This window comes from Microdochium trichocladiopsis (genome assembly GCF_020744255.1).
Source record: "Microdochium trichocladiopsis strain MPI-CAGE-CH-0230 chromosome Unknown B0I36scaffold_5, whole genome shotgun sequence".
In the NCBI taxonomy this organism is placed as follows: domain Eukaryota; kingdom Fungi; phylum Ascomycota; class Sordariomycetes; order Xylariales; family Microdochiaceae; genus Microdochium; species Microdochium trichocladiopsis.
Window position 1 is genome coordinate 2025091 of NW_025763548.1, and position 18649 is coordinate 2043739.

Below are 18649 nucleotides of genomic sequence, written 5' to 3' on the forward strand. Positions count from 1 at the left end.
AACTGACACGATGCTGCCATATAAAGCCGTGCAACAATCTCACCGTCACAAGTAATGAACTGCCACGGGAACAGAACCGACCAGACTTTTTGTTATGGCCATTAACGATCCTCCATAATTTGACCGACGACCTAGTGCGCACCAAACTAGAAGAAACAACTCGCTATTCTCTCTTCTTGACTCTACAGCCCTTTGCATGAAAAGGTCAAGAAGACGGAAAAAAGAAGATTGCTACAAAGAGTGGGTTGGTTGGCTCCGTATATATCTACAAAATCTCCATCTCGTCTCCAGCCTCGAAGCCAAACTGGTTGTTCTGGATCGCCGCGATGCGGTCCAGCTCGTCCTGGTACTCCTTGCGGATATCCGCCAGCGTGACGACCCTTCGCTGGGAGGAGGAGGAGGCGTGCTCGCCTCGCTTCACCTTTTTGTTCGCATTACCACCACCGCCGCCCGTTCCATTCAGGTCTGCCTGCTCGCTGTTTGCGGTGCGGTTCGGCGAGGGCACGCTCGTCGTGATCCACGCCTGCTTCGGTTCGACGCAGCTCAGCACGTTGATGAGCATTAGATATTGCCGCGTGACGGCCGTGTCGAGGACGTCGCCTTCGCCATCCTCGCCGCCACCGCTGTTGCTCGGAAGAGGCACATCGCCCTCGCCGAGCTCGCGCAGCTTGTGGATGCGGTCAAACAGCACGGCCGCGGCGCCACGGTAGTTGTTTGCCTTGATGCGCCAGGCGTACAGGATCTGGTGATAGGGGATGCCCGTGACGACGTCGACGGTGTCGTGGCATTTCGACTCGAGGATCTCGTCCACGTCGCTCTCCAGCCCGGGGAACAAGAGGCGCGCCAGCTCGGAGCTGTGCATGTTGTCGCACATGGTCGTCACCAGCTTGTGCAGGCATCCGTGCTGCAGGCGGCGGTTGCGCATCGTCACGAGCGTTGCATGCGCCGTCTCAAAGTCCGAGAGCTGCGTGGCGCCGCCAAACAGTCGGCTCTGCATGTCCGCGCGGATCGTGTCCGCATCGCGAGTCGAGCCGTTGATGAACTGCAATGCCAGTCTGGCAAATTCAATCACGTATGAGTAGGCCTTTTGCTTTTCAAAGAGCGCAACTATGTGTCCGTAGTATCGTGGCAGGCCCGCGTGCAGCTGATCCCACTCGATGCTGTCGAGGAGACCGCCACTATGCGTTTCCCGGCCCTTCTTTTTCCACGGCGCGCCTGGGTTCACACGTCAGCATGTGCCCCGTGAGGAGATCGGAATGTTTATCACTTACTCAAACAGAATGCCGCTTTCTTGAAGTTATCTGCAGCTGCGGCAAAGTCTCTGGTGGCGAGATACACCCTGCCTTGAACATACGTCGAGAATGGCTCCTGGCTACAGAAAGGGCTCAGGTCTGCAGCCAAGTCTGGCCGGTTCTGGACAAGGAGATTGCACTGCACAAGCTCAGGCACGAGCTCGATGGAGCTGTCGGGCGCACAGATATCGACCGCGATGTCGGTGATCCGAGATGGCGAGGCTTCAATGTCGCTGAAGCCCATCAGGTGGCTAAGATTGAGCTCAAGCGCAGAGGTCGCCACGAGATCATCTGTGCCACGTCGCGACGAAGTGAGAGATTCGCCGCCTGCGGTCACTTTTGCCACGGGCAGATGTAATTCGGTGTTTGCCAGCCACCTGATAAACTCGAGTCTCTTCATAGTCCGCAACAACTCACGGTAAACGTAGCCGATGTCAACTCGGTTGTGTAAGGCGTCTTGAGGCTGGTCGAACTCAAACTCCATATGAACAAGGAGGATAAGTTGACTGAAGCAGACATTCCAGTATAGGTTTGCCAAGTCCAGTGTGGTCTTGAGCGCTATCCGTTGCCCAAAGTCGCTCGCAGAAAACTCGGGTGCTGTGCTCAAGACTTCATTCATCCGATCCAGTAGGTGCTGGTATAACTCGGTAGTCACTTGGTTGAAGTTTTGCCCTAGCGCATCTGTGACCAGAGCACAATCCTCGTCTGAAATCTGCCTCCAAAACCCAGCCTTGTCGGAGAAGAACTGGATTCGTTCGTGGTCCGTCTTCGTCGTCTCCTCGAAGAGCTCAGCGCGGAGCACCGACTGACATACTTGCAGCATGCTATCTGAAAAGCCGTCGACGAAAGAGCGACCAGTATTGACCAGAGTTGTCAGAGCCGATCGATGCGAATCTGGGCGATGACAAATCGACTCCATGTCACTGCACTGCCTGACCGTCGACAAGCGATCGGCACAGACAATCCAGGGCATCTCAGGATGTCCTGGGTGTGTAGACGGTGTTGAGTCGAAGGCCAGTGAGAGCGCTTCGCCTCTGGGTTTATCTAGCTCAATGAGTATCCGATAGAATCGTCGCCATTGTGTCTCGCTCGAAGTTCTAAATTGGTCATGGTCTATATCACCAGTCGGTGATTTCGTCAAGGCTGAAGTTGAAGCAATTGCTGTGCAGATAGACTCGGCGAGGCTCAGGCCTTTGCGATGCCCCGTGGTGTCGCCAGTCTTACCGATCGCACGCTCATAAGCACTCAGCGCCGCTTCGATCGTCGGTGTTGGGAATCGTCCTGGCGCGAACACTTCGCGCAACCACTTCTCAGGCACGCCGGTTGCGTCGCATGGGCCGCATTCTGGAGCAGTCGAGTTCGAGTTCTCCGCAATGACGGTTGCCCAGCCATTCTGCCACAAGTTCCGTAGCTCGCTATGCTCCTGTGGGATGCTCGGCATCATGAATGATAGATATTGCACTCTGTATGCCATGTTGTTCTTCCACAACACCCACATGTCGATGCCCATCTGGTAGCCCCTGGCAGAAGTGCCCTTGACGATAAAGTCCGCTAGTGTCCAGACGTCGTTTCCACGTGGTGGCCTTGGGACGAGCTCGAGCCCTGCGAGGTGGTCCTCAACGCGGATTGTGTCCTTGTCTTCAGCTTGCACTCTCCAAAACTTGAATTCGCCGTGCCCGATGGGCGAATATGTCACAGCCATGCGCCGACCCTCGGAGTCGCCGACGAGGCGCAGAAGATTCGTCTGCGCCGGGTCCAGCTGCCACTTGCCAGTCTCTTGCGGGCTGCGCTCGGCGTTGAGGAGGTCGCACGCACTGGCCACCTGACCGCTATTGAGGTTCCATATTCGTAACCGGTGGTCCAGGCAGACTGTGAAGAGGAAAGAAGCGTCGTCGAAGCCGAAATCTGTCTGTACGGCCGCCGCGGCAGCACTGGCGTCCATGTCGCCTCCACGAGACAATATCGTGCGGAAGCTATGCGCCCATCCTTTCGCGTTGTAGAACGTCTCCTTCCATGGACCGTGTATGCCTTTCCAAAAAGCTTCGTCAGCAAACGTCCATAGCAATCAGACATCTATACTCCTTTGACCTACCACCAGACTTATTCCGATCTAATCGAATCAGTCCTCCATCCGCCAACGTCGTGATGAGCTGATCGTCGTTGACAGCGGTCAGCCGGTACGGCTGCTTGAAGTTGTTGAGAGCATTGGGCACGTGGACTCTACACCACTCGCTCACGGAGCTCTCAGCGACCGACCGCTTCCTGAACGAGTCGGCCTTGAGCACAATGTTGTAGAGTTGGTTGGCCGTGTCGAGGACAAACAGGTGCACGGCATCGTGCTCGGTGGATTCGTGAAAGGCAATGCAGGCTGGCCGTACGGCGTGCTGGAACTCGAAATTGAGTACGAGGTTCGCGGGCTGCGCGCTGTTGGGCTTCACAATGTCTGCCGACCGAATGCTCAGCACCGTATCCTCCTCGACCAAACGCCATAGAAGGCTCCGTGGGTACTTTTTTTGTTGTTGATGCTGCTTGTCGCTGTTGTCGTTGCCAGTGCTGGTTTCGCTGCGCCGGAAGATCGAGGAAGTTGTCGCGCAGGTGCGCGCCCGGCGGAACTCGTCGCCTCCTAGATGGCTTCCGTTGCTCGGATGAGATTGTGGCCTTGTCCGCCGAGCTGCCTTGCCTGGCGCGACGGTAGTCGGGAGCTTGAGGTCGACGACGTAGGCGGCCGACGGGGGCTCGAGGTTGAGCTGCACCTCGATGAAGTCGACCTTTGGCGCCATTGTCGATGTTCCCTCTCACGCGGGCATCAGGGCATCGATTGGGTAAGATCAAGAACTCCGCGATGTGGGTGGTTGTGCTTGAAGTGTTGCTGCTTGTGACTTGTGACGCGGATCCCTTCTGCCAACGAAATCTTTCAGACGCGCACTGCAACAACTTTGGGAAGCTTGAGCTCAGAGCGCCAAAGCCTGAAGGCGAAGGACCCGCTTTGTTGCTTTGAGCCTGGAAGGCAGGGCTGCGGGCCAGGCATTCGGACAGGGGGGCCTCAGGCGTTGGCGGGACGTCCTGTGCGCTAATCCAAGTACCGTACAGACATGAATGGCGGCCCAAGGTACGCTCCGCAAAGGAAAGTAAACAATCAATCTCGACAGCGTGCTGCAGATGGGTGGCAACTCAATACCAGTATCAAGATTTCGGGCTAGTCTTAAGCAACCAATGTAGAACTTTGGTGGCCTCGTCTTCGAGCAACTTTATTATAGTAATGCTAATATGGTACAGCCCACAATCCTGCCATGAACGCCGCAAGCCATGCATATGTCGTTAGAAAATTCGTCGAAATCTCACGCTACTCCTCATTGAATAGACCACTTGCTCGATTCCATTCCAAAAGTCGGCCATCCATCTACTCCTTCTCCATGTCCTTCGGCGCAGGGTCGCCAATACCGTCCTCGTGGATGGCAAAAAGCGTGTCGCTTTCGGGCAAGCAAGGGCTGTCGTAAATCTTGGCAATACGCGTCTCGGCGCGGCCCTTCTTCAGACTGATTCTGGTGGTGCTAGCGTGGGCAATAATATTGCCGCCGATAGGCTTCTTCGGATCTGGATTAAACATCGCGCTGGGTCCGCCGTCCACCTGTGCGACGACCTGGTTCGTGATGACGACGGCGATGCCAAACTCATCTGCGAGCCGCTGAAGCTGTCGCATGAACTTGGCAAGGTGCGTTTGCCGGGACGAGAGCTCTCCACGACCCAAGAAATCGGTGCGGTACAGCGCAGTGGCACTGTCGACGATGAGCAGTGAGAAGCGGGTCTCGCACATCATCGCCGCAGCCTGTTGGAGGAGCTGAAGCTGATGGTCCGAGTTGTAGGCACGCGCATAGGCGACATTGTCGAGAACCTCCTCGCCAGACAAGCCATATCTGTTGGCGACGGCGAGGAGCCGAACCGGTCTGAACGTGCCCTCGGTGTCAATGTACAAACACTTTCCTTCGCCACCGCCCATGTCGAAGGGGAGTTGGCATGTCACGGCTAGCGTGTGGCAGATCTGACTCTTGCCTGTGCGGAACTCGCCAAAGAGCTCAGTGACGGAGCCGGTCTCGACACCGCCCGCAAGCAAAGTGTCGAGGTTCTTCGAGCCGGTGGTGATTGAGATTAGCTCGCTGCGTCGCTGGTGCATCTCAGTGGCTGTTGTGAATCCCATGGGTACCAATTTCGAGGCTGCGAAGGACCGTCAGATTTGTAATCGCGAGATGACCAGTGGAGCACGCCTATCGCTTGACTGACCTTCAGCAAGAATCTTGGTGGCCTTGATCTCGGAGATGCCCTTTACTTGCTCCAGCATTCTTCTTGGCGTGTAGGCGATCGACTCGACTGTTTGGTATCCGCCATCCATCAATAGCTGGATGTCTCGCTTCGTCAAGTTCGAGAGGCCCTAATTGCAGAGTCAGAACACCAACTCGGCCGACGCTGCGGAAGTGTCTGAAATACCTCTAGGGCAGAGACGGGCGTGGGCGCACCGGGCCCGGTCATCGACTCGTCCCCCATCTGGCTTTCATCGTGCTCGTCCGCCATCGTCGCTAGTGTGTCCAGGTGGCTGATGGCCGTAGCTACGTATTGGGGTTGTCAAGAGGTGTGATTTCACGCAGCTGGATAGCGCAGAGAGACAACTCAAGCTCGCTTTTCTCTTTTTTCTTGTCGTAGTGACTTGTTGGTGGCAAGTGTCGATGGTGCCGAAGACGCGTCGCGCGTAGTGGCGGTGCGAGGAGGGGCGCCAACAACAATTACGGACAGCGCGCAGTCACGTGGTCGGTCGACCCACTAACTAGCAGCATCGGCCCACCTATTAAGGCAGCAGCTCGAACTGAACTCCACACGACCAACTGCCTAGGTTCCTTACCTTACTGCGTAAGGTACTTATGTGGACAATACATTTACAACAAAGCTTCACTGTGTGCTTCTGGCTGTTCATAGTACAAGTCAGGATGCAGCCTACATACCACGAAGAATAACCTTCTTTGTCCGAACGTGTAGTACCTTGAGTAGTTTATGATTATGTTTATTGCCTAGCTGCGGAGGCTTGTGGTAGTTGTGACCATTTTCGGCTGCCATGATCTACGAGGCAGCAATCTCGTCAAAGCTCGATGCTTGGATAGAAGAAGAAAAACAGGCTAAGCTAATGTGCAAAAACGCCACGCATATGCTGAAGGCACGTAGCCAAAATAGAAATTACGTCTGCGTTGTATCCGAGTGTTATTATCCTTCCTCGTCAAAACCCGGGTGTAAGCCCATGTCTCCACAATCATACAGGGGAGACGCAGCGTCTGAACAATTAATCTCGAGTCTTCCTCTGCAACCGGGTAGATCCCCGTGGTGCTTGAGCCTCGAGATCCATGTCGCTGTTCGTCCGACTGAAGGTACCAGCGGGCAAGACCTCGAAGCCCGCGTTCACCCTCCTAGATTGTGTGTTGGCATGGACGCTTCCCGATTGTGACGGGCGTCTGCCACGAGCAGATTCGGTAGCATCATTGGACCGGCGCTGCCGCGAAGGAGGGTTCTGCCTGTCGGGGCGTGGACTCGGCTCGTAAGTCGATGCGATAAAAGGGTTGCGCTGCGCCATAGCACTCGGAGCAAAATAGCCTCCATCCTCGAGGAAGTCCATGGTGGGGGAAGCCGATTCGGGGTCCTCGAAGGGACTACGCTTCCGTGACGGGGTGTCAGTGGTTTGTATCCTCGACGGCCTGGTGAACTGTTTTCCGGGGTTCTCGTCCGAGGAGCTGGAGTCCCGGCGATCGTGAGCCGGAGAATACAACGAGCTGATGTGAGGAGTACGTCCAGCTGATGTGGATGGCACGTAGGTGTCCAGCTTCGGCAGCGCTGCACGCCTCCCTTCGAGATCATCAAGCGCTTCCACCTTGCCTTCGGTACCACTCACGCGTCCCGATCCTGATCGTGTCGACTGTCTTGGCTTGTATGTTGCCGGAGCGCCAGTCGAAGGCATTCGCACCTCTGTGGGTGACACTTGTCCAGAAGCAGAGTTGAGGCGAGGGCTACTGCGTACCGACTCAGGGCGGTCCACAGACGACTTGGTCGGCTGTCGGGTAGCCTGGCTTGTGCGTGTCCTTTCCTTGCCTTTGGGCTCTGTGTGAATCGAGTGAGTCTTGCTGGGACCATCAGAGTCGGCAGGCGTGTTAGGCCGCGAGATCCAAATACCGTCGACTTCTACGCCACTTTGAATAGCTCGTACGCCGAATGGAATGTCGAATTTGCGGGGAAGAGGGAGGCCGGTGCTCTGCATCTCCGACTGTCGTGCCCTCTTCTCCTCGTCGAGCACTGTATGCTTGCGCACTAGCCTGTTCTTGAAAAAAAGCTTGACAAGACCAGCCAGAAAGACCAAGAAAATAGCCGAGCCCAAGCACTGGAGTGGTTGTCGTCAGTCGGAGATCTAATGAGCTTCAACTTGCAGACTTACAAAGGTGAGCTGGAGCCAGAGCTGCCAGCTGATGAAGAAGGTGGTATTCGCCATCTCGACTATGATTTGAAGCTCTTATCGCCGAGCAAGTGCCTCCCGCGACAGCTGTGGAAAGTGCTTGGTGGACAGGTCTAGCGGAAAAATGCCGTGTGCGAAGAGGCTATGGTTTTCGTGAAATGCGCCAGATCAGGCACCCAGAACACGGTTCGGGTTAAGAAGCCACAAAGAGCCGCCGGTGACGAGCAGTTGAGCTCAGATATATGAAGAGATTCGGCGTGCTTAGATCGCAAGTGCGAAGGGTACTGCTTGGGTTGCTGATCCCAATACGAGGTATCGGCTGCACCTGATGTTGCACGTGGCTTTCAATACCGGAAGAAAACCACGAGGAAGTTCTGCCAGCCGCACGTGGGAAAGTAGTACTGAGAACGGATGTTGGTGTAACCAAAGCTACAAAGATATTGCTCGGGAGGTTGTCTCGGCTTGAACCAGCTTGTCCTTGCAAGGCGGAAGAAGAGCCGAAAGATGTAGCTAGACGCTTCGGGATGGAGCACCGAGGATGCGTCTGGTGAATTAACAGGCGCCTATCAAGGTCACAATGGACTCAGTGCACCAGTGCACCAGTGCTCTGCTAGGAGATGGAGAAATGTCTTGCGGAATGTGTGTTGCGGGAGGCAAACAATGATGCGTGCCAGCCAGTTGCGAGAGTGTGTTGGCAGCCAGTGTCGTATGGCAAGCAAGACGCAAATGTCCAGAAAACGGCACGCCCAAAAAAGCTAATGGATCGTGATTGTCGACCAGGAGCAAACAAGTGAAGCGAGTGGGAGAGGGCGAGGTGGAGGGAGGCTTTGGACCACGAACCACGCACAGCCGAAGAACGAAAGGACGGGATCAAGGGATCCTTTTTTGATGACGAGGCAGGCTCCAAGAAAGGAACAAGCAGGTTTTCTCCCAGGAGAAACGAATGGGCGAGGAAGAAACAAAACCAAGAACGAGGGTTACGGTGGCAGGCAGACCGAATAAGAAAGAGCATTGGGGCAAACAGAGACCAAAGCCTCGTGCGTGTAAGTGCCTGACTTGGCCAGGCCAGGCCTCTCGCTCCACCGGCCATGGGCAAGACTTGCTCAGACCTGCAACACCACCAAGAGCCCGTCTGCACCTCAGCACCCGCGCAAGACCTGGATCCTCACGACACAGCGACGACATTGCCCGCGGCCTGGATGCCACGCCGCCCATGGATGCGAAGGAGGGCCCTGGTCGCCCACCTGAGAGAGCTGCAGCAAGCACTGCACCGTGGCATGGATCATGGCCGTGGCGGCCTGCCAAGCCGCGAGCAGTGTCGCAAAGAACCCTGCTGCGCACCGACGTCGACGCAGGGCGTGCCCTGCTGGCTGTTTTCACGAGGCTCTTGGCATCGCCAACGTGCAGCGGCTAGGTTGCCGTCGCCTCCTTCAACGGTCCTTCTGCCCCTTCGCCTGAAGCATCCCACCCCCGTCCCTAGCGCCCGCGACCCACCGGCATCCCTGCTGGCCATCCATAGCTCCCGTCATTATCGACGACGTCGTGCCAGCAGGACCATCGCTGGCAAGTTGCAACGCATAGCACGCGGAATATGCACCCAGCATGGCCAGAACCAGCCTCGGACATCAGACTCGGCTCGAATACTCGCCATCAGAACGGCGGCTGCATGATTCCTCTGGGCCGCGAAGATCGCCGCTCCCAGTGCAAGAAACACTCCACCAATCGCTGGCCTCGTAAGTCACAAGTTCGCTTCGCCTGGGCATCCTCCGTGACCGTATCAGGTTGTCGGCGGCGCTTGCTTTTTCAGAGCCCTGCTTTTTCTGGCCCGCACAAGCCTCTCCCACGTTCAGGCGCACGGCAGAGGCACACATTACGAGGAAACCTGTCGCAAAAACCCACGTATGCGAGCAGTCTTGAAGTGCTCGCATGTGCTGTACCGCTCCCACTCCGAAAATTGGTTCATCGCATTGCTGCCACAATCTTCTGCCAAGGCCCACGGCTACGACCCGGAGATTTCACTCGGCCCAGTGCGACCCTTAGGGACTTTGGATTCCGACCTCACGAATGCATCCCGGCCAGCTCTACTTTGTGGCAGGTGTGTCTGGGCCAAAGCCGCCACGATGCCCAGTCGTGAGCCGGGTCGAGAGACTTGGACCCATATATTCCCGGGGAGGCGAACCGTGCACCGGCACTGGACGAGGATCACGCCGGCCAGCCACCCATGTCTCGCCATGCGCAACCATGGGTGCATCGCTTCTGCAAAAAACAGAATGGCGAGGACAAGATCGACCCGAGCCAGGCCCTGCTACCCCGTGCTTGAGCGATACATACTTAGTTAGCCTCGCCCCGTCCTTCCACGTTGCGTGCAGCCGCTGGAGCACCACGGAGCGCCTTTGTGCGCTGGCAGGAGCAGAATACGAAGTTTCCTCGGCTGCCAAGACCTCTACGAGCCGTGGATGAGTTCACCGCAATCGCTCCACCACCAATGGTGGTGCATGGCTGGCTCGCCCCGCTGTTGTGCTCACGAAAATACGCCCTTGTGTTGAGAGCAGTCACTCTGCTCATGATGGCGCCACACTCCTGGCTGAGAATCCATGACTGTTCTCGGTATTCCTGCCGTTCAGCGCCACCAATGCGGGGCGGCACTGAGCACTCTGGGTAGAATATTCTTTTGCCCCTATGAAACACAAATAAGAGCACGGCCTGCGCGCCACGCTAGGCACTATTAGGTGGTCGCCTGGAAACAGCTCTTGTAGGCCAAATGCGATTTCTCCTGCCACCAGCATCAAGACCCGCGGGCCTCAGACATGTTTTGCGAATAGTGCAACAGATTAACCTTATCAGTGTTGCATCTTAAGCCCGTGGCAAGCACGGAGCAGCGGCCACGGAATGATTGGAACTGCTTACATACTACCGACAAAAGTACGCAGCTAGATGGGGGCTGGTCGCAGAGCCGAAAACCCTACCGCCAGGGTCTCTACACCCTGGTCACTTGAAAGCTCAAGAGCAGCCGACATACCGACGACGTCGCGCCTCTAAGCTCGGCTGTCATGATAGGCCACCGAGACGGAGTTTTCCAGTCATTGGTAGGCCAAGGAGTGCAGAGGTAACCAGAACTCTTGAGCGGGTCTTTGGATCGCACCAGGGGTGGTGTCGTCGTTTGACTCATGGTCACAGCGAGCTGCATCTTGTACCGTTGCCCCATATTGCTTGAGGCTATGCTTCGCAAATGACCGTCTCCGCCTTCGCATAGGCATGATGAGAGTCGGCAGTTCCCCCACGCATATACAAGTCATTTGATAATTATGATGCTTTCGGAGATTTGCTGTTCGCGCAAGAACGACCCCTATCGTGGGCGACTGGGACTCCGTTCGGACGAGCCTGAAGTCAACGGAGAGGAACACACAATCTGGCCTGCATCTCTGGGGGCGGGTATCCAGGCTACTGACTGGCGCAGTGCCAGACGTAAAAGTTGATGTAGATTGCAAATTGTGCCTACGGAAGCTCGGTTCCGCCGCGCTTTGGGAGCGGCAGTTCGAGGTTGGCCAACCTGACACAGCCGTTGAGCCTACTCGTCTTGGCCATTGTCTGTTCTCGAAGGGTTTTCCTAATTCTGCCTGGCCAAACACTACTAAATGGGCGCCATGCAACACGCTAGGCTCCGCATCGTCTTTGTTTGTTAGCGTACTTTAGCTCTGTGGCTCTCCCGACGTGCTACCGCCGCCAAGAGGTCCCTCCACTGACTGCGCTTCAGGGACACCGGGCGGCGCTAACCAAACTCACCCGTGAAATGCGCCCATCGAGGGGGGGCCCATAGTCACACCAAGCGACGTCGATCACGCTCGGCCATGTGTGTTTCGTCGATATTGTGCTGAGTGTGGCTTGGCTCGGTTGACTCCTAAACTGGTGATACCTGAAGCAGATGCTCAGGTTCACCATCCATGGCGACATTGCACCGGCGACCGTGGTGATCGGCAGCCAGTCCACAGGCGTGTGCCTCCGACATGTGTGAAGCAATTAGGCTATCTGTGCGATGACTCTTCTGGCTCTCTTGGAGCGGATACCAGCGATTGGGGGTGGCAGTCTCCTGATCATCGCTTACCGTACATTTGGTTTGGGCGCCGGCCAGTCCGTCCGGTCAAAGCGAGTGCTATCAAAACCCACAAGACATCCTGCCTGTCCCTTGAGCGAATATTGATGCATGCGAAGTGCTTCTACGCGCTCATTGCCGCAGATATCTGCGCCGTGTTTCGGCAGACTCAAGCGAGTTTTTTATCATTTGCAACTGCTTCCCTAGGGGGTCCCCGCAAGTGTTTCCACGACACATTTTGGCAAGCAAATCGAACTTTGGACACAAGCCTAGCCTTCCAGCCTCCAAAGAGCCATTGAGCACCGAAACTTGCCCTATGCAGATTTGTGCGGAGTATCCTTTTTGGCGTGGCTGAAGAGCGCCCGGAACGATGCAGACACCCTCGATACGTCTGAGTTGGGTTTTAGGCTTCGGTGTGCTTCCCGGTCATCTACTCACCAGGTGAACGGACCGTTCCGGTCGAGATATTCTAAGCCTGGGCTTGAGTGGTGCGCATCGCTTGCCTGTCTACCTAACGACCCGAAGAAGGATGGCTGAAAGCATGGTCGTTCATTATTGCGTCGTGCTTTGAACACTTCAGGGGGGGTCCAACCCACTTGGAAAACCAGGCTGTTATATTCCTTTCATATCATGGATTCTGTAATCCTCTCCTTTCCCACCATTTACGGCATGGCTCGATATGTGGTGTATAGATTGAGTTTGAATGGTTGTCCCGTGGTGTCGCAAATCTTCGGGATAAGAAGTGGATAAAAAATAAAAAATGAAAAAGAATATTTTGGAATCAGAAGGAATCTGAGCTTTGGCTACAGGACAAGCCTGACCATCACATGACTTGCCAGCAACTATATGTCGGAAACATTGTCACCAGCATCGTGTGGCAAAGTTCTGCACTCAATGCAGATGTTCGCGCGGAAGTGACAGGCAGTGGATGGTGACATGTCCGCGGGACAGCCTGGAGACAGGTTGATGTGAATGTCTAGATTAAAAAAAAAAACCCAAATTGTGACTCGCGCGTACCCGATTCTCCGGATCATGCAGCTCTATGTGCGTATACGCAGCTTGGTTGTCTGCCTGCCAACTATAGATATATACACATCTACCTCCTCCTCTTGCCACCACCGCCCTCCTCGGCAGCCTGCCTCTTCCTCCCCTCCTTGCGCCAGTATTCCTGCTTCTCGCGTTTCTCGCGTGCCTCCTTCTTCTCGTTCTGGTCGGCCATCTTCTTGCGGAACACGGCACGTTTCTCCTCCTTCTTGGCGCGCCTCTTCTCGAGCGCATCCTTGCGAATCGTCGTGAGCTTCTGCAGAAGGTCCCGCGCCTTGCGCTCCTCGCCGCCTAGCACGACCGCCCGCTTCTGCATGTACGTCTTCTTCTTCTGCGGGCGCACCTGCACAATCTGCGACTTGTACGGCAGCTCGGCGGCCAGCGCGCGGGGCACCTTGAGCGGGTTGAAGTGCCGCGTCGCGCGCTCCACGGTGCGGTACTTTGAGTTCTTGTCCTGCGGGGTGGCGATGCCCTGGTCGCGCCGGACCTCGCCGGTCAGGCGCATGGGCTTCCAGCCGCCAAGGAGGTTGGTCACGACGTTGTAGAAGCGGTGCGGCTTGATCGGGTACCAGGCGCGCAGGAAGACGAGGTCGCTCATGAGGATCTTGTCCTCAAACGTGGCGCGGAAGTGGCCCTCGGGCTTGGCCAGGGCGCGCTTGATCTGACCTCTGATGCCGGAGACTGTCTTGATCGAGGCGCCCTCGAACTTGGCAATCTCGAGCGAGGTGTTGAACATGTCCTTTATGAAGGCCGTGTTCTTGAAGATCTTGTACGGCGCACCAGTGAGCTTGAGCTTCTTGACAATCTCGGTGGACTCGTCGACCGAGAGGACTGTGCCTGTAGCAGCCACGCGGAAGCCTGGTATGGCGCCAGAGAAGGAGTTGAAGCAAGTGAAGCCCGTGTTGGGGGCGATCAAGGGCCCGTAGAAAGTGGCGAAGCAGTGCATATGCTCGGGCGTGTACTTGAGCATGCGATTGCGCGTCCGCGAGTCAGAGATTGCGTAGATGGGCAGCGTCTGGAATCGCCTCCAGCCCAACGAGAAGATGAGGGGATCATTGGTCTTGAGAATCTTCTTGTGCCATCTGTGGCGCTTGAGGCGCACCTGGACAAAGCCGAATCTGTCTTCCGTGGGTGAAAGTCCGCCGAGGACGATGGGCATCCGCGCCTGGAAGTTATTGACAAACTCGGCTGGAACACCCTCAATGACCACCTTGGCGTATTTGCCAGCCTTGAAACCCTCGACGGCAATTCTCTGTCGCTCGTCAAGGGCCTCAAACTCGGCATTGTTGATGTCGAGCTGCTTCTGGATCATGGCCTTTTGCGCGTCGTACCAATCGTCCTCGCCAAACTCTCCGTCGTCGCCATTTTCCCTCCGCGCATTAGCCTTGTCGTTGTTGAAGCCCTCACGATCCTCCTCTTCAAAGCGCAGCTTGAGCTCTTCCTTCCTCTTGGCGTTCCTCTTGCGTTCCGCTTCAATATCCTCTGCTGTGTCAGCCTTGACCTCGGCCTCGGGCTTGAATGATTCGCCAGTCTCCAGATCTTCAAAAGCGCCATCGCCTTCGTCGTCGTCATCATCACCGCCGTCGCTGTCCCCAAAGCCGCTCTCATCGTCATCATCATCATCGCTCGCTTTGCCATTGAGGTTGGCTGATGTGAAGCGCTGCCGGAGTTGCTCAATATTGTCCGACAACGACCACTTCGCGGCCAGGTCCTCATAGTCGTACTCCGGAATAGCGCGGTCCTCTGCCAAGGCACCCTCCTTTTCATGAGCGGCCTTCTTGAAGAACTCTTCGTCCTCTGAGGCCTCAATATCCTCCTCTTCCGCCTCAGCCTCAACCTCACCCTTCCACCTACGGAGGACTTCATCGGCCGTGATTGACTCATTGTACATGAGGCGGGCCAAGTCAGCTGTCCGGTACGAAGGCCTGCTACCGTGAAGCTCCTGTGCTCTGGCAGACAAGTTTTCTTTCCACTTCAGAGCTGCGATCTCGTCGTCGTCCATCAAGTCCTCATCATCTGAGTCATCTGAGTCATTATCCTCGTCGCCGGATAACGAGCCAAGATCCGAGTCACTGTCAGCAAACGCCAACTCGTCCTCGCCGTCGTCTTTGTTGTCCTTTTGGAACATCTTGCCAAGTTTCTTCTCGTTGAACTCTGGCACCTCATCATCAGAGTTGAAGGCATCGTCCTCCTCTCCACTGCCGAAGCCCTCATCGTCAAGCGGCTCAGCTTCGGTACCGTCACGATCGGCAAAGCGAGGTGTCCGCTGGTGTTTCCTTCCAGTGTCGTCTTCCTCTGCAACCTTGGAGATCTTCTCGCCACCACGGAACAGCTGCACGCCATCGTCTGTTTGTCCCAGCAGACGTCGTTCGGCCTGGAGACCAATGATCATCTCTTCGCCTTCTCCTCGCTCGACGTCCTCCTCGCCGTCCTTGTTGAACGTGAAGCCCTTCTCTCGGGTAATCCAGATGGCGTCGCCGTCAATCTTCAGACCGCTGCGATCGGACATTGGGGCGTGGAGCTTCTTCTCCTTCTCGTCAAGCCTGCGCCGGTTAGACTTGCCCGTGGCCTTGGCAATGGCAGCCTCCATGGCTGGTGTCGGACAAGGGTCTGGAAGAGCCTCGATACTGGATACGGCAAAGTCTCCCACGCCAGGAATGTGAACGCGCTGGTTCTCGGCCGAAAAGTTTGTGCCGCGCAGATAGCCGGACAGGACGATAGAGCGGTCGCATTTCTCGTCCTCCTCAATCTTTGTCGGATGGGTAATGTCGCGGAAGCTGTCGATGACCGTGTACGGGTGAGAGTTCCTCCAGATCAAGGGGCGCGGATTTTTCATGACGGACAGGAACCGGGACAAGTTGTGGATTTCGCGATCAGGATAACGGCCGTTGATCACACCCGACAGGTAAAAGAGATGGGCACCCTGGTAAAGTTCGCTCCAGAGTCTGTGCTTCAGCCTCTTCTTTGCATCCCTGAGGGCCTGTGGCTTTCTGAAGAGATCAAGGTGTGTAAGGACACCGAAGACGTTGCCCGGCATGCCAGTGGCCGCAAGGATGTTGAGGAACTCCATTGTCTCCATCTCGAACCCGTAGTTGCCGTCGATCATGAGAAGGACAATATCGGCGACCTTGGCAATGTCGACCATGGCCTCGAGCTCGTTCGGGCACTCGAGGAACGTCAAGCGCTGCTTCTTGGAGGTGACCACGGTGATGGGCCCCTGCGGTTCGGAAAGCGTTTCTTTGGCATAGCGACGGACTAGCGACTTCAGCAGTGTAGTCTTGCCAACACCAGGGGGACCAACAATGGTGACGAGCCTCGGCGGCGGTTCATCGGGAAGGCGGTCGACGAGAGGGACGTGCAGACGTTTTTCCTTGATCTGGTAGACGAAGAAGGAGGGTCAGTACGGAGTTGTCGGCACGAAGGGATCTTCTGGCAAGGAAATCTTACATCACCAGATCTTGCAGCAGCCCTTTGAAGCTTGCCAGGGTTTGAAAAAGCAAACGCCTTTGGGTTTTTCTCTGTGTGGCCAGAGTTAGTCAACAGTCGTCGTAGAGTCGCAAACGTGTCTTGGCTGCAGGCGAGCGTACCTCCAGAGTGTTTGGACTTTTCCTTCTTCTCCTTGCCCTTACGGTGCGGCTTGTGCTGCTGGTCCGACATGGTTGCGTCGGTGCAATGTCCTCGAGCAGAGCAACACTGTCACAAGCGATGTTGGAGACGCTGGGCGTGAGACGGCCTTGCGTCGTGCATCCTGGTGGTCGCGACAAGAAGGACGGGCCAAAAAAAAGTTCAGGGCCAGGGACTTATCGATAGCCTTCGGGTGATCGATATCCACAGCGGGCCTATGTGGAGCCCTAGCTGAATGTCCCGCCTGCACACCCCTGACTGGCTGAGCTATGCAGAGGGGTCTTTCTCTGTTGCTCAACCACTATCGTACAGGACAAGGGACACTGTAGAGGTTGAAGTGATGAGTTCTAATGAGTGAGATCTTTTGAACTCCGTGTCACAGGTTTCGACCTGCGGACCTCACCATGTAGCCGAGTCAGAATTTGTTGTAGGTAAAGGCGCGTCGTGAGTCCAGGGCTTGTCCTGGTAGCTCTGTCCAACCACCGAGGCACTGTGGCTTTCCGCGTGCATCTCAGCGGGGTTCAGGAAACGGGTTGCGTACTGGCAAGTAATCGAGTGGCACGATCGGAATAGCTTGGGCATGTCCTCCGCGCAGTTTCTCCACCCTCTTGGTTTTGGACTCCGAGAGCGCGGACGCGCTAATAGGACGGCCAGAGAACTCGCCCGTGAGACATGTGCAGCCAGCATGACATGACGTATGCGGGCGGCTTGTCACTGCTGCCTCCCCTCCTCCCCATTCCGAGTCAGCGGCCTCCGGCAGCCCAATCAATGGTCCTGCATGAGGGCGGCCACCACTGCACCACAACCTGCTTGTGACTTGTCGCGTCTCAGTCTTTGGTATCCGATGATACTTAAATCCACATGAGGCCCTTGTCGACCTGGACTCGACGTCTCTGTTCCTCACATCCACTCAAACACACTTTCAGGCCCAGACCTTCACTGCCCTTCACCACAGCATCAGCACTCAAAATGCCTACCTACATCGTGAGTTCGAGCCCCTCAAAGCCACCAGACAGCTGCTGTCCGACACACCCTGGCCTTTGGTTTCTGACAGGCATCGTCCGTTACCACCACAGATTACTTGCAAGGAGGACGCGAGTCCGGAGCAGGTCGAGGCCACCAAGCAAGCGGCCAAGGACCAAGGTGGGCAGATCGGCCACGAGTACAAGCTGATCAAGGGCTTCTCGTATGTATTTCCGCCGTCCTGGCACCCCACGAATCCACCGATCTTGGTTGCTAACATGAGGACCTCCGAAACCTGTAGTGTTTCCTTCCCCGAAGGCACCGTCCACGCGATGGATTCACACGAGCATGTTAAACACGTCGAGGCCGACCAGGAGGTTCGCACGCAGTAGTGTAACACAACGTCGGCCCGTGACAGGACCTCCTGCGTTCCAGAGCATCACGGCATTTCTAGACGGCACCTCTGCATACTTGAAAGACAGCCATAATACAATTTGAGCGGAGAGCGTGCTCTCATATTATCCAAAACAAATACTGCAAGTGTTTCTGTTGTCAGGACAAGACCGTGATCACAGTGATGCCTGGCGCTTGAATACCCCGCTGGTGCGAGAGGCGTGTCTGCGCGCCCAGTGCGGGGCATGACGTGCCGTCAGTCAGTGGCACGCACTTGGCTCCAGGCGCTCTTTGGAGCACATGCACACGCACACTTGAGCATGCATCAACACCAGCCCACGAGATTGTGCAAGGTCTATCAGACTTCTTTTATGCAAACAAACCTGGGAGGGCAAGTGCCACACAGTCCACGGCAGCAGCTCAAATTTATGGTGATGCCTCACGAGTCTTCACCGACGAGCTGTCGCTGCACGATGCCGTCATGAGCTGCGTGACTGGCAGGGTATACTCTGAAGCCATCGTCTGTTGTCAGCCAGGTTCGGCAACAACCCCAATGAATAAAGCTTGTACTTAGTGCAGAACATAGGTGTTGCTTGGGCACTACGCGCTGAGTACGCCCACACAAAGCTCCCGAGGTAAATTGACGGCATTCTATCTAGTATGGTCCTCATCCTCACCGGCACTTATCGCTAGAGTGCGGTTCACATCTCCGCAGGCCGCCGTCCAGGGCTAGGTAGGCCCGGATCGCTTCCGCCGCCGGGG

General features: G+C 56.1%; 6 protein-coding genes across 6 annotated transcripts; 1 reads left to right on the forward strand and 5 right to left on the reverse strand.

Annotated features, from left to right (window-relative positions):
- Nucleotides 1-265: 265 nt before the first annotated feature.
- Nucleotides 266-4072, reverse strand: B0I36DRAFT_362920 (nucleoporin Nup120/160-domain-containing protein; the record flags this gene model as incomplete). The annotated part of the gene is made up of 3 exons (XM_046158729.1): nucleotides 266-1215; nucleotides 1272-3320; nucleotides 3385-4072. 3 exons carry the CDS (start codon nucleotides 4070-4072, stop codon nucleotides 266-268), a joined length of 3687 nt encoding a protein of 1228 aa, XP_046012870.1.
- A 382-nt stretch (nucleotides 4073-4454) lies between these two features.
- On the reverse strand, nucleotides 4455-6019 carry B0I36DRAFT_323378 (Rad51-domain-containing protein). Its single transcript, XM_046153963.1, has 3 exons — nucleotides 5775-6019; nucleotides 5571-5718; nucleotides 4455-5504 (listed from the first exon to the last, which is right to left on the reverse strand). The coding sequence occupies exons 1-3, from the start codon at nucleotides 5856-5858 to the stop codon at nucleotides 4693-4695; spliced, it is 1044 nt and encodes a 347-aa protein (XP_046012871.1). The 5' UTR covers nucleotides 5859-6019; the 3' UTR covers nucleotides 4455-4692.
- A 596-nt stretch (nucleotides 6020-6615) lies between these two features.
- Nucleotides 6616-7809, reverse strand: B0I36DRAFT_362922 (uncharacterized protein; the record flags this gene model as incomplete). Its single annotated transcript, XM_046158730.1, has 2 exons — nucleotides 6616-7701; nucleotides 7756-7809. 2 exons carry the CDS (start codon nucleotides 7807-7809, stop codon nucleotides 6616-6618), a joined length of 1140 nt encoding a protein of 379 aa, XP_046012872.1.
- Nucleotides 7810-9512: 1703 nt separating this feature from the next.
- B0I36DRAFT_323383 (uncharacterized protein) lies at nucleotides 9513-10044 on the reverse strand. Its single transcript, XM_046153964.1, has one exon. It carries the CDS (start codon nucleotides 10022-10024, stop codon nucleotides 9773-9775), a length of 252 nt encoding a protein of 83 aa, XP_046012873.1. The 5' UTR covers nucleotides 10025-10044; the 3' UTR covers nucleotides 9513-9772.
- A 2658-nt stretch (nucleotides 10045-12702) lies between these two features.
- Nucleotides 12703-16646, reverse strand: B0I36DRAFT_384025 (uncharacterized protein). Its single transcript, XM_046160981.1, has 3 exons — nucleotides 16495-16646; nucleotides 16355-16425; nucleotides 12703-16283 (listed from the first exon to the last, which is right to left on the reverse strand). Exons 1-3 carry the CDS (start codon nucleotides 16562-16564, stop codon nucleotides 12960-12962), a joined length of 3465 nt encoding a protein of 1154 aa, XP_046012874.1. The 5' UTR covers nucleotides 16565-16646; the 3' UTR covers nucleotides 12703-12959.
- Nucleotides 16647-17315: 669 nt separating this feature from the next.
- B0I36DRAFT_323389 (uncharacterized protein) lies at nucleotides 17316-18026 on the forward strand. The gene is made up of 3 exons (XM_046153965.1): nucleotides 17316-17515; nucleotides 17608-17717; nucleotides 17796-18026. The coding sequence occupies exons 1-3, from the start codon at nucleotides 17393-17395 to the stop codon at nucleotides 17884-17886; spliced, it is 324 nt and encodes a 107-aa protein (XP_046012875.1). The 5' UTR covers nucleotides 17316-17392; the 3' UTR covers nucleotides 17887-18026.
- The last annotated feature ends 623 nt before the right edge of the window (nucleotides 18027-18649 follow it).

What these genes read in the sequence shown, in the direction of transcription:
- B0I36DRAFT_323389 (XM_046153965.1), top strand. Translation starts at nt 17,393, where the DNA reads ATGAGGCCCTTGTCGACCTGGACTCGACGTCTCTGTTCCTCACATCCA. An exon ending in TCAAAATGCCTACCTACATC is followed by an intron (nt 17,516 to 17,607) that starts GTGAGTTCGAGC and finishes TTACCACCACAG; the next exon opens with ATTACTTGCAAGGAGGACGC. An exon ending in AAGCTGATCAAGGGCTTCTC is followed by an intron (nt 17,718 to 17,795) that starts GTATGTATTTCC and finishes CGAAACCTGTAG; the next exon opens with TGTTTCCTTCCCCGAAGGCA.
- B0I36DRAFT_323383 (XM_046153964.1), bottom strand. Translation starts at nt 10,024, where the DNA reads ATGCACCCATGGTTGCGCATGGCGAGACATGGGTGGCTGGCCGGCGTG.
- B0I36DRAFT_384025 (XM_046160981.1), bottom strand. Translation starts at nt 16,564, where the DNA reads ATGTCGGACCAGCAGCACAAGCCGCACCGTAAGGGCAAGGAGAAGAAG. An exon ending in AAAGTCCAAACACTCTGGAG is followed by an intron (nt 16,426 to 16,494) that starts GTACGCTCGCCT and finishes CTGGCCACACAG; the next exon opens with AGAAAAACCCAAAGGCGTTT. An exon ending in CTGCTGCAAGATCTGGTGAT is followed by an intron (nt 16,284 to 16,354) that starts GTAAGATTTCCT and finishes TTCGTCTACCAG; the next exon opens with ATCAAGGAAAAACGTCTGCA.
- B0I36DRAFT_323378 (XM_046153963.1), bottom strand. Translation starts at nt 5,858, where the DNA reads ATGGCGGACGAGCACGATGAAAGCCAGATGGGGGACGAGTCGATGACC. An exon ending in CGCCCGTCTCTGCCCTAGAG is followed by an intron (nt 5,719 to 5,774) that starts GTATTTCAGACA and finishes CTCTGCAATTAG; the next exon opens with GGCCTCTCGAACTTGACGAA. An exon ending in CACCAAGATTCTTGCTGAAG is followed by an intron (nt 5,505 to 5,570) that starts GTCAGTCAAGCG and finishes GGTCCTTCGCAG; the next exon opens with CCTCGAAATTGGTACCCATG.